At 34.3% G+C, this 13,866-nt stretch overlaps 1 protein-coding gene across 1 annotated transcript in view; it reads right to left on the bottom strand.

Moving 5' to 3' along the window:
• Positions 1 to 13,866, bottom strand: part of ADGRV1 (adhesion G protein-coupled receptor V1) — a 687,583-nt gene that overhangs the window by 196,408 nt on the left and 477,309 nt on the right. Inside the window, exon 87 of the mRNA XM_023730073.1 lies at positions 8,740 to 8,918. Within this exon, the coding sequence (XP_023585841.1) occupies positions 8,740 to 8,918 (179 nt within the window). The remainder of the gene's footprint in view (positions 1 to 8,739; positions 8,919 to 13,866) is intronic.

Raw genomic sequence — 13,866 nt, 5'->3', positions numbered from 1 at the left:
GGGGTGCAGAACTCAAATTCCAGTAAGAAGACCAGACTTAATGGTCTGACTGAGACTGGAGGAACCCAGGGAAGCATGGCCCCTGGATTCTCTATCAGCCCAAAACTAAAACAGTTTCTGAGGCCAACTCTTCAGACAGGGATTGGACTGGACTGTGGGACAAAAAGTGATACTCACGAGAAGTGTGCCACTTAGCTTAAGTAGATACAAGAGACTAAACAGGCAGCTTCTGTCCGGAGGTGAGATGGGAAGGCAGAGAGGGTTAGGAGCTGGTTCAATGGACATGGGGAATCGGGGGTGGAAAGGAGGAGAGTGCTGTCACAGTATGGGGAGAGAAATTAGAGTCACATAACAATGTACTTATAAATTTTTGTATGGGAAAAAATAAAAAATAAAAAAAAAGCGGTTGCAGCAGTACATTGACAGGGAACTGCCATCAATTCAAACTGGATTCAGAAGAGGATGTGGAATCAGGGATATCATTGCTGATGTCAGATGGATCTTGGCTGAAATTAGAGAATGCTAGAAAGATGTTTACCTGTGTTTTATTGACTATGCAAAGGAATTGGACTGTGTGGATCATAACAAAATATGGATAACACTGGGAATAATGGCAATTCCAGAACACTTAATTGTGCTCATGCAGAAGCTGTACATAGACCAAGAGGTAGTCATTCAAACAGAACAAGGAGATACTGCATATTTCAAAATCAGGAAAAGTGTGTGTTAGGGTTGTATTCTTTCACTATATTTTGTTAATATTTATGTTGAGCAAATAATCCAAGATGTTGAACTACATGACGAAGAACATGGCATCAGGATTGGTGGAAGACTCGATTAACAATCTGCAACATGCAGATGACACAACCTTGCTTCCTGAAAGTGAAGAAGACTTGAAGCACTTACTGATGAAGACGAAAGACTGCAGCTTTCAGTATGGATTACACTTCAACACAAAGAAAACAAAAATCCTCACAACTGGACCAATAAGCAACATTATGACAGATGGATAAAAGATTGAAGTTGTCAAGGATTTCATTTTTCTTGGATCTAGAAGCAACACCCATGGAAGCAGCAGTCAAATGACGTATTGCGTTGGGCAAATCTGCTGCAAAAAACTTGTTTAAAGTGTTGAAAAGCAAAGGTGTTACCTTGAGGACTAAGGTGCACCTGACCCAAGCCATTATATTTTCAATCTCCTCATATGCGTACAAAAGCTGGACAATGAATAAAGAAGACCGAAGAATTGATGCCTTTGAATTTCGTGCTGGCGAAGAGTATTGAATACACCATTCACTGCCAGACGAACAAATAAGTCTGTCTTGGAAGTAAAGCCAGAGTGCTCTTTTAAGCGAAGATGATGAGACTTTGTGTCACATACTTTGGACATGTTATCAGGAGGGACCAGGAGAAGGACATCACGCTTGGGAAAGTAGAGGGTCAGCGAAAAAGAAGAGGACATTTTATGTGATGGATTGACACAGTTGCTGCAACAATGGACTCAAACACAGCAACGACTGTGAGGATGGCGCAGGACTGTGCAGTGTTTTCTTCTGCTGGGTCACTATGGGTCAGAACTGAGTCAATGACACCTAACAACAACAACAACAACATTCATCAAAAGTAAAAAATAAGGAGACTGAGGAACTGACACAGATTAGAAGTTAAAGAGATACAATCACTAAATGCAATGTAGAATCGTGCATTGGATTTTGAAATAGAAAAAGGGCATTAAGGGAAAAACTGGTCAAATTTAAAGATCTGTAGTTTAGTTAGTAGTATTATATTTTTGTTAATTTCTGGTTTTGGTCATTGTAATATGGTTATGTACATTGCTAACATTAGGGGAAAGTGGACGAAAGTTTTGTTAACTCTATACAATTTTTCAACTTTTATATTAAAATTGTTTCAAAATAATATGTTAAAAAAAAAAAGGAACTGATATAGCTAGATACAAGAAGTTCAGAAGAGAGCTACCAAGATAGTGATAAGATACAAAAACATTTCATATGAGGAACTATTTGGAAAAATCAGAAATGATTACCTTGCTCAAAACAACAGTGGCAAATATTTGAAGGATTGCCATTTGGAATATACTAAGGTTTTTTTTTTTTTTTTACTAGTGTGAAAATATATACAACAAAACCTCTGCCAATTCAACAAGTCCCACATGTATAATTCAGTGACACTGATTGCATTCTTCAAGTTTTGCTACCTTCGTAGCTATCCTTTTCTAAATTATTCCACCACCATTAACAGAAATTCAATGAATATTAGGTTATTTTTGTTTGTTTTGTTTTATTTTTTGGCTTTTTGGTCTGACCCAGCAATTGGATTCTGGACTAGAATCTGAAAGAGATAGAGTCCTACTTACTATAAGGAAGTCTTAGGAAGAAATTTATTCTTTCTCATAGAGGAATTCAAACATAAACTGGATAAATATTTGTAAGCACTGTTGTAAAGGTTATTCAAGGGCTGTATAGAGATTGTATTCAATGTTTCATAGCATTCTTTTTTGTCTAGGTTCCACCCTGTGTGTGAAGAGGAGGATCCAGGGACTAACGGAAGCCATGAGGGATATAAGTTAAAGCACCAGTTGGCATTTTTCTCAGAGACATAAAGAAAGCAGAGGTTGTTGCTAGGAGAGATAAGGCTATAAACCGAGATAAGGGAATGAGGTATTAGTTGAATGAGTTGTATGGTCAGTAGCTGGAAAAAGTCAAATAAATTGAACATGCTTAGAATAAGAAGTTTAAAAATCAACCAAGTCTTTGGACAGGGGTTTGAATCATGATAGGCTTTTGAGGGAGTGCCTTAAACTTTACTAAGGCAAGCTAGGTATTTTCAACCCTTAGATTCTGATTCTAAGATCTTGTGTTGAAGATCTCTTTGTTTTAGGGCTCTGAACAGATGGGAAATAGTAATCTAAAGCTGCTATTTCTATGTGCATGCACATGTATTTGCGTGTCTATTTGTCTGTGGCGCACATGCACGCTCACATGCAATACTCCCCCTACCTGAGCACCTTTGTGAAGAGATCCTGACAACATTCCACTTTCATAGATTTATGGCAATTTTCTCCAATCCTTAGACAATGAGCAAACAGGCTCCCTATATTAAAATTTTTTGTCATGCTTCTTTTGAAAAGTAATTAAGGAAAAATACTCTCATATCTTATTTTTCATATAGAGGTATAATTTCTACTTAGTTCCAATTTATAGTACACAGATTTGTCCTCTATATTAACAACATTTCTCCTAATATAGCTGGTAAAATTAGATTGTTTTCAGAGGATTGAACAGTGTATAAAGTGATTAATTCAGTTCAGGAGCACAGTTGGAATAACTGTAATTAAAATTTGTTAAGCATATCTAAAGTAAAACATGGTCAAGAAGCTGAAATGCTGAAAAACTAAAAACTGTAATCAATTTTAACATACATTTATGTATTTTTTCATTAAAATTAATTTCTTAGCTTGAGTAGACAATTCACTTAAGACTTTACACACAGTAGTTGCTCAATATTTTTAATTTTTTTAAAGCTTGCGTGCATATGAATTAGCATGAATTAGAGAAAAAAGCCAGAGTTTTGAAAGTACAAAGAAAATCTATCATCATTATTCCATCATTTTTACTGTTATTTACAGTTATTAATGTATTAGGACCTTACTGCCCAGAGAGAGGAGTATGGAGACAAGAGAAACACTGTCTTCACTACTCGCACATCTGTACAGCATGGCCTAAAACTCATTCCCAATCACTTTATCCTTCAATATTCACATATTTAGGGTCTCATATTAATGAAATACACCCTCTCCTCACTTATCGACATGGTTAGATTCCAAAGAACAGGTCATTATGTGAAATTGGTGTTATGCAAAAATGGAGGAAGATCACATCAGATCATAAAATGGAGGATGACTACATCATTACACAACTACCAAATTATATCATTATATAACTGACAAGTTACATCATTACAAAACTGTCAAGTTACATCATTATATAACTGCCAAATTATATCATTACATAACCGCTCAATCACTAAGAATCACGGCCCAGCCAAGACGACACATAACCTTAAGCATCAAAGCCAGCATTATTCTCGCCTCTTACCTCAGCATTCATTATTGCCAGATGTATGTTGTTAATATGCAAAATAGTCAGATAATAAATTTTTACTATTGCATAAATGTGAAATATTGGATAATGAGATAGTTGATAAGTGAGGAGAAGGTGTATTCTCCATGTAGGAATAATTGTCAGAACCATATTCCCTTGACTCCCCACCCTGGCTCTTGAATCAGTTCTTTATTTTCTTCTGTCCTCATTTGGGATGGATAAAGCTAGGGATGCCTAAAGCAGCTATGAAAGCGCCCCAAGGAAAATAGGTGACTACTTCCAAAGACACTAAATACAAGCTACTCAATAGAGTACCTCTGGGCACTCTCAATAGAGAGTTACCTCTGGTAACCAATGACAGTCACTCATTAGGACAGACTCATTTATTTTTGCCTTTATTTTAGTCAAACATTGTTCAATTATAAGATAAAAAGAAAACATTTGGAAGAATTTCTAGCTCTAATTTCAAAAGGCTGATACAAAATATCTTAAAAATGTTTTTAAAGAAACAGGAAGCCATCTTTTACTAACTTTGGTATAATATGATTCCTTATAGATTTATAGATTCATCTGGCTAAGTGACAATGAAGCAATAACAAATATATATTGACTTTTCTTCTTTAAAGACAACAGTAAATTTAAAATTTTAAAGGCTCCTTGGGCCTTTCTCCAAATCCTGTTGTGAGATTTAAATCTAGATTAAAAAATCCATTAGTCTTGCTAAATTAGCATCTGAACTTCTATGTACATATAATAAAATTTCTTTCTTACAAGATTTGACATGCTTCATGTAGCATTTAAAATGTTGAGACATACAGAACTTACTTGGTGATATCCAGGTATTTTAGATACTCTTTACTAATCATATTATTGTGTGAACTTTTATACATGAATTCAAATAATAATAGCATATAATCTATATCATATATACATTTACATATATGCACATATATATACACATACACACACACATATATACTATTATATGCATACAGAACACATGAAAATTTTCTCCAAACCCTCATTTGTATAAATTTATATTGAGTTGTTAAGGGCTTCCTTTTTCCAGTTCAGATATTTCCATAAAAGGCTAAAATAAAGCTCCACCTCCTTCATAAATTTAGTAACTCTTCCCATCTATTCTGTAATGAATCACAGATTTCCAGGCTAAATTTCAAATTATATCGCTGATATAAACAAATATTCTCAATATAGTATACTTGGTATAACCATAGGGATTTATGAAAGTTCAGCATCTACTGAGGCTATATATAAGAGGAAGTGCTTTAATCTGAGAATACTTTATAGAGTTGATATTTAAGTTGATGCTTAGAGGAAAAACAGGGATTTTCCAGAAGAAAAAAAAAAGAAAGGCATTTGAGACATAAAGATATAGTCAAAGGTACAGGTGTAAGAGAACATTGGAAACATCAAACAATCAGTTACAAAGGGTAACAAGAGAGGATGGTTGGGGGGAATGACAAAAGAAAGTGGAAAGTTTACTGTCTTGAAATGGATACTTAAAGGTAGTTTCAACAAATTTCAAAGAACTAAACCATAAAGACTATGTGCTCTGACCAAAGTGAAATTACTTAAAATTAATAACAAAGATAAAGTAAAAGCTCAAAATGTTTGGAAATTAAACAATACAATTCTAAGTAGCCCATGGGTCAAAGAAGAAATCACAATGAAAATTAGAAAATATTTTTGACTAAATGATCATGAAAATATTAGATTTCAAAATTTATGAGATACAACAGTGATTATAGGCATATATTAGAAAAGACTGAAAATAAACTATTTGAGTATCTATTTCAAGAAACTAAAAATAAAAATCAAATAAAATCCAGATATCAAAAGTAATAAAATTAAAAAGATGAGTATAGAGATTGATGAAATAAAAAACAAATGCACCATCAAAAATACCAAAAAAGTAAAAAGTTAGTTTTTGGAAAGAACAATAATACTGATAAGCTCCCACAAAAAGAGAGAGCAAGAGAAAGAACAAATCACATCACCAAGAATATATATAAAAAAAAGATACATCACTACAGAACCTACAAACGTTAAAAGAACTAGTTACATGAAACAGACAAGTTCAAACAAAAAGACAACTTACACAACTGACACAGAAAGATATAGAAATAGAAAATAGAATAGTTCTGTATGTTTTAAAGAAAATGGAACTGTAATTAAAAGCGTTCTTGCAAAAAAAAAAAAACCAAAAAAAAAAACTTTAGGCCTAGATAGCCTCATGTATCAAGTCTTCCAAAATATTAAGGAAAAAGTAACACCAACTTAAAAACATTTCCAACTAATAGAAACAGAGGTACCACTTCTTAACTCTTTTTATGAAATCAGCATAAAATTGGTTCCAAATTTTGAAAAAAATATTTTTAAAATAACAACTTGTATATACTAGTGCATTAGAGATCTATTTAGAGAAAACTCTTCACTAAAGAAAAGTTTATTTCAACTATGAAGTAACCACTGTATAACAGATGAGTTGTTATTTCATACAACCACACAACCACAAATCCCACCATTACTTCTAGAGAAGTGTCATGTTTTTAAAAGATGATCTAGGTATACTATATTTAAATATAAATAATGTAACAATTTATATCCTTATATTGAGATAGATGGCACAATGGTTAAGGGTTTGGCTGCTAAACAAAATGTTGGCAGTTCAAATCCACCAGCCACTCCTTGGAATCCCTAGGGGACAGTTCTACTCTGTCCTATAGGGTCACTATGAGTCAGAATTGACTCTACGGCAATGTTTTCTTTTTAAATTGAGATAGAAGTGATACTGAAAATAGCACAGAATTTTTAAAAACTGGAATAAATTCACACTGAGATGATTTAGGAATATTCTGTGTGAATACAGCAGAAATCTAACCTGTTATGCTGATAACAAGGTAGTCACTTTTGGTCTAACAATTCTATGTATTAAAACCAATATTTGCCAATAATATATTTGGCATTTCACTTATTATAATTTAGCTGGTCATAGAGAACTTCTTGCAAAAGGTTAAGATGACAAACATTTTAAGAGTAAATAAATTTGGACATTTGTGCATAATAGTTTATTTCTCCCTTTAAAAATCCTCTTAGGAGCATCAAGGGAGAATCTCTTCTAATTAACATCACTTTCATCAGGTCCCATTTACCAAGGCTGGGTGGGTACACACGCAATGCTAAATCCACCACCAAACAAGTACTGTCTTGCTAGGGAGCTCTTGAAAGGATTGGGCTGCTGGCCACCAGGGCATGCGTGCCTCAGGCTACTTTGTATCTGACAGACACAGGATATTGCAGAACTTTCTGAAATTAATCCTGGCAGCCTAAGATCTAAATTAATGCCGGGGTAGTAAAATGTAACAAGTCATAAAATATTTCTAAAAAGACATGTCTCCTTTCTAGGAGATTATATGCTTATAGAACTTTATATGAACAAAATATGCTATAATACTATACAATAATTAGTATGAGGAGATCTTGAATCTCAATAAATAGATAAAATTACTATATATAGTACATTTGTGTGTGTGTATGTGTGTGTAACATAGCCAGTCTCCTTTGGTCAAGTGTGTGGTGTGGGGGTTTATGACTGTGATTGTCCATGTGTGAGATATATTTGTATACACTGACAAATTTTTATTAAGTATTTTTATTAAGTATATAACTGATGATCAAAAACTATCAGAGACAACAAATAATATTAAAGTAGCTTTTGCTTACACAGTACTTTCACTTCCAAAGATGTCTGAAAAATTAAAAAAATGAATTTTTATCTTTACAATAATCCTGTGAGGTAATTAAGAAATATTGCCCTCATAAAATTGTGAATAGGCTATTCTTTCTTAATATTTTATTCTTTTTTAATCTTCATTAAACTGAGGAAGATGGTTAAGTATTTTTATTACAAAGTTTTTTTTTCCTGCATGTGCAGTCAATAAAAGAGGCTGAGTGCTCCTCAAAGCTATAAGACACCAGATTCAGGATTAAGTCATGTATGTCCGTGTGTGCCTGTGTATATAAAGATATGTTAGATTTGAAGACTAGTGTATTTTAATAAGAATATCTAAGAAAAAGCAAGTTGACCCTGTCTCCTTCACATGTATTTTTTCACACACCTCCATTCCCTCTGACACTGTCTTTTGGTATTTAGGGACCTTATGAATGATGGTGCCTGCCACTCCGTTCTCCCCTAACAGATTCCATAGATAATGTGCCACGCTCCAATTTTTTTCACTTATTCTATTCTTTATCAAAATTTTCATAGCACCCTGATTTTTGATAGGTTCTATTGTTTGCCTAAATCTAACAAACTAAATTATGCTAAATAATTATGTACACAAATTACTGTGAAGTATTCAATATACCAACTCACCTGAGAAGACTGCATCTATAATAGGAACTTGAGAGGTAGTAGTTTCTCATTTAAAGGAGTAATTAAAGGAAGTAGACTCTCAAACAGTGTGGCAGGTAAACAAACATCTTCATGGTAATCTTCAATCACACCTCTTGGTCAGCTGCTTCCACCACCTTTACTAATAAAGCTGCCTAGGTACACAGCCTGATAAGACAATGTGTTTTGCCTGGATGTACTTACAGGTCACCGTGGATGAGTCCATAGATCTGTGGCATGCTCTGATGATAGATTCCTCTCAGGATAGCTATGAGGAGAATCACGACAAAAGCTGGAAGTCCCCAACTCAGAAGAAAAAACAGCAGGTACCTCCTTTCTGTGTGTTCATCGTTCATCACCAGTACATACCAGAAATTCACAGACTGAGGAAGGAAACAACATAAAAGGAACAGGTTCTGGTTTAATGGCACAGGACACAGAGGTCATCTGAATTAGGCATGAAGACTTACTGACCAACAAAGGGCTAGAATCTATTTAATAATTATAGTGTCATTTTGATTTTTTTAGTTAGTTCATTCATTCTTTCAAACATCCGAGAAATTCAAGGTGCTCCAAAAGTCTGGAAACATAGGGGACATTTACTAGTTTATTGATTGTAGTTCTTATTTTACTTGATTTTCTTTGATTTAATCTCAGTCATAATCTTCTGTGATTATTCTGTAAATGTGTCTTTAAAGAAACATATATTTAAATCTACTTCCCATGTAAACAACTTCATGATGATAATGAAGTACATAGCTCCATGTTTCCAGACTTTTTGGACAACTTTTATGTAGTGAGTACTTATCATAAGCCAGGCCCTGTTCCAGGGAGTGGGGATATAATTGTGAAGATAGCCCCAGTATCAGTCGCTAGTGGGGGATACAGGTAAGTGAACACAAGATGATTCCACAGAGAGAAAAGTTCTGTGATGGGGTAGATTCTGTGGCCTGTTCTTCTTTCTAGTTTATATTATCTCCTTTTGTTCATTCACTTGACACATATTTATTGAGAGCTCGCTAAATTTCAGCAACCAGTCTAGTACTGGAGATATAGCAGTGAAACAGATAAGTCAGGTATTCTTGAATCTTAATTTCCAAACAGATAGAAAATAAATAACTAAGGAAGGTACTTGTATTGATATCATGTTTTATATCTATGTTATTTCTTATTTTATTAAGATAAAAATATAAAAAGGAAAGGTGTATAGAGAGTGAAGGAAGGGGGAAAATTAGATAGATAAAGAAAACAGGTCTGGAAATACAATGATTGGCCCTAAATCCCACATTTAGCTTGTATCTAACCCAAATCTAGAACTTCTATATTCTTCTTTCTATCATGCCTCTGTCCATAAGGAATGCTTACATTTAATTATCATTTACTGCAGTAAAAACACTGAATGTCATGTCGCACGTATTTCACACAATAACAACTATTCACTGGATAAATCCCCTTTCTCATTTTGGTATGGTGGAAAGAGTGTGGAGTACGAAAGAACTGCAATTGAAATATAACCCAAATTTTTTTTATACATTAGCAGGATAACTTTGGCTAGCTAACAACCCTTCTAGAACCACAGTTGCCTCATGTGTACAATGAGGTTGTTATAAAGATTAAATGAGATGTTGCATGTAAAGTACTGAGCACAAAGTCAACACGTGAAAATGTTACCATCTGTCCCGTAAATCTCCTATTGGGATGTCAGACAGTGTGAAAGCCAAAAGATAAATAGTTTAAGACCAAAAGTAAGTATTGATACAAAGGAAACCCTTTCTGTGTGAAAAGTAAGCATGCCTAATGTTCGTGGGAAGGCTTTTAGATTCTGTTTAGAGGCTTCTGAGTTAGATTCTTTCTAGACCGAATTAGCCTTGAGGGATTAATATTGAACTAAACCAGGGAAGGATAAAAATGTTTGGTTACCTGGAGATTTTTGTCTTTGAATTTTATTTCCTGTTGGCACTCCATATCTTTATGTGCATTTGGTTATATCTGAAATTCTGAAACATGTTTTGAATTGCTGCTTATGTAAATTTGTTCTATCTCCTTTTAAAAAATTATTAGGTCCAAGAGGTGTATTTTTTCCTCCTTTATATAATTAACATAGGGATGTGAACCCAAATAAGTGGGAGTGTATGAAGTTTCTGATGCTGAGGTCACTAATACTGCCTCCTAGAGAATGAAAATTCACAAAAGTAAGGCTCACTGATGAACCCATCTCCAAAATAAAAGCACTGATTATTTATTTTCAATAGATGTTTGTGTGCGTCTGTATCATACGGTAACTCAGTGGTGCAGTAGGTAGAAGAATCAAGAAGGAGAATACAGATTGGTAAATGACTTGTATATTGATTCATCATGATAAATCTGGACACTTCCAAAATGTCTGCTTGTACGTAGATGGACATTAGTTCCATCAGCTAGAATCACTGAACCTTTTGGCAATTGTCTGACCTTTACCACAGGCACACAAAAGATGAAGACGAGTGTAACTCTTTGTTATAGTTGTACTTACAATGCTTCTGCTCCAAAGAGCTCAAGGCAGAGTGTTGCTAAAATCTTGAATACTCAGTTAAGCAAAGCAAGCTCCAAATGTCATAAGTTTTTGTCAATTAAAAAAAGAATCCTTCCCTTCTTGAATGAACTCAATCACTAATGAATACTCTAAAGACACTACTTCCTTCAACATTATATATCATTTTTTTTTTTGCCACAGAATGAAAATACTCTGTAATGAGACAACATATAATTATTTTATAGAAATATTAAATGGTCCAAACATAAGATTTCTTTTGACTAACCCAATTCAAGTTTTACTTGGAATTTTAACATATTTTCAAATAGTATGGTAGGTACATTTTGGGATACATGTCTAGCTCCTGAACTTCCTTCTCTAAATACTGCCCCCATACATGCAGGCCGCGCTCAGCAGCTCTATGAGCTCCATGACCCTGGTTCCCTTGGCCACGGCTGATTTGATCAGTGGGTGAAACCTGACCCCAGCTGGTCCAATCATCTATCAATGAACTCCTTGAAATTCGGTGATAGTGTATCTGAGCCAGTCAATTGAAAAGTGAGGATATATGTACTTTTCATGGTGGGGGCAGCCATGGGCACAGTGAAGAGAGAAAGTCTGTCTGTAGAGAAGCATGGACAGACAAAGCCTTTCATTCTTGCTCATGGTTCCTTGTGAGTTTCAACTGTACTCTGAGTTCTCAGGTTCAAGGAGTTATCCTATATGATTATATTAGAGTTCCTGTATGATTTGTAGGTTTGCTTTAACTAGTTGAAGTTTCTTTCACTTGTTCCAAAAAAAGTTACTGAGATATACACAGCTACACTGAAGCAATGAAGTTAAGACTTCTAGTTACTGCCATTCTCCAAACAAAAAGACAGAGGGGCATTTTGACTATGTTCCTTTCCCTGAAATCATGGTTGGTCCTTTGTAATCCAGAGGCAACAGAATTAAGAGACCATTATGTTTACATAATAATTTTATGTTGGCAGATAAATAGCATGTGTGATCTCTTTGCTTTAGTGTCTGTGTGTTTATCCAAGGTTGAAACTAATACTACTGTTAGAACTCAATACAAGTTAAAAGTTGTCACTCTCACCTAAATATGCTTCATGCAGACTGAGCACAGTTTACCATTACATTGATCTGATAAAGAGTAAGTGTGAACTGGAAATTTCAATACATAAGTCTCTATTTATGTTTCTATTTCTAGGCTTTTAAAATGTTGTTAGAACCATCTTAGTAACCATCACAAGACCAGCAGTTATCACTATACAGTCATGTTACATTTTCAGCCAAAATGTTAATACACCAAAATTTAACAACCTGTATTAATCTGACTTGATTTTTTCTACAATTCAGAAACACTCAGAATAAAAAGAGCATTGAAGTCACTCAGACTGATGTGATGTAGACTCTGAAGGCAAGTCCAAAAGACTCAATACTATTTTCAGCAGTAGAAACCATCAAATTAGCTACTATAAAACAGATAACTGATTAAAATATTCTGCAGTGTTTAAAAATCAGTGATATTACTACATAGTCACATCTTTAATATAACTCTAACCATTGGTATATTTGAACTACCTCTTTCTATTTTTATTATTGCTTGTCAGTGAAAAATGGTGTGCAGTATTTGAATTTGCACATTTATCACAATTATCAGCATTTCAAAATTGCTTGGGTAACTGTAACTTGAGAGAACTAACGAAAAGGTCATTTTAATAAGTGAAAAGAAAATGATTTAATAGTATTTTTGAAAATTTCCTGTCACAGACACAATCTATAGAAATACAGTAAACGAGGATTTTCAAAGTCACAAACATGCCAAAAAAAAAAGATAAACTGTCAGGTGAATAATGGATAATGTAAATAACATAAATAATGATTAAAAAAAAAATACAAAAATTTGGAAAGACCTGATGATTAGTAACTCGATTTGGGTTTTTGACACAGTGCTGCACTGATGAGCTGTATAGTCTGGGCCAATATTGCCTGGCTTTTCCGGGTTTCTATCTCCCCCTCTGGAGAAAGGAGAGGTTAAACTATAAGCTATTAAAAATTTCCCAACTAACATTCATGATTCAGTTAGTCTAGAAATTAAAAAAAAAAAAAAAAGATGCTGTCAAGTCAATTCTGACTTATGGCAACAGAGTAGAAGTGTGCTAAATGGGGTTTTCAATGGCTGGTTTTTTAAAAGTGGATCTCCAGGCCTTTCTTTTGAGGCACCTCTGAGCAGACTCAAACCTCCAACCTCTCAGTTAGCAGATGAGAGTGTTAACCATTTACACCACCCTTAAACACAAATACTAATGATATGAACCTACAGACTACAAATTTTAGCACTGATACAGACCTTACAGTTCATCCTACCATGCTCTCTTATTTAGAGACAAGGAAACTGGGCCAGTGATAGAAAAGCCTAGCTTTTTTACCATATAGTTAATTACAGAACTGGCTGTGGAACACTCACCCAAAATGCCTGTAGAGAACAATTACATTTAAAATTTATTTCTACAAAAATTCACACAAATATTGGCAATATTATTACTTGCATGGCAGCTTATTACTTGTCTTTATCCCCTCCCCCCTTACTTTACTTTATATGCCAGTGGAGATACATTTTCCTGGTAGAAGTTTGGAGAAAACCCTTTCTCTCTTCCCCTCCATTTTTTACTTATACTAAATGAAAACTTATACAGGTTTATCAGAATATTAATGGTTGAAACATAACTGAGCTGTGTGGCTCACAATTAATTTTTGTTGTTTTTAGTTGCCATTGAGTCAATTCCAACTCATGGCAACCCCATGTGTTACAG

Source organism: Trichechus manatus, unplaced genomic scaffold (genome assembly GCF_000243295.1).
Source record: "Trichechus manatus latirostris isolate Lorelei unplaced genomic scaffold, TriManLat1.0 scaffold00032, whole genome shotgun sequence".
NCBI classification, from domain to species: Eukaryota; Metazoa; Chordata; class Mammalia; order Sirenia; family Trichechidae; genus Trichechus; species Trichechus manatus.
The sequence above is the reverse complement of the archived record's forward strand: the minus strand, read 5'-3'. Positions and strand labels throughout refer to the sequence as shown.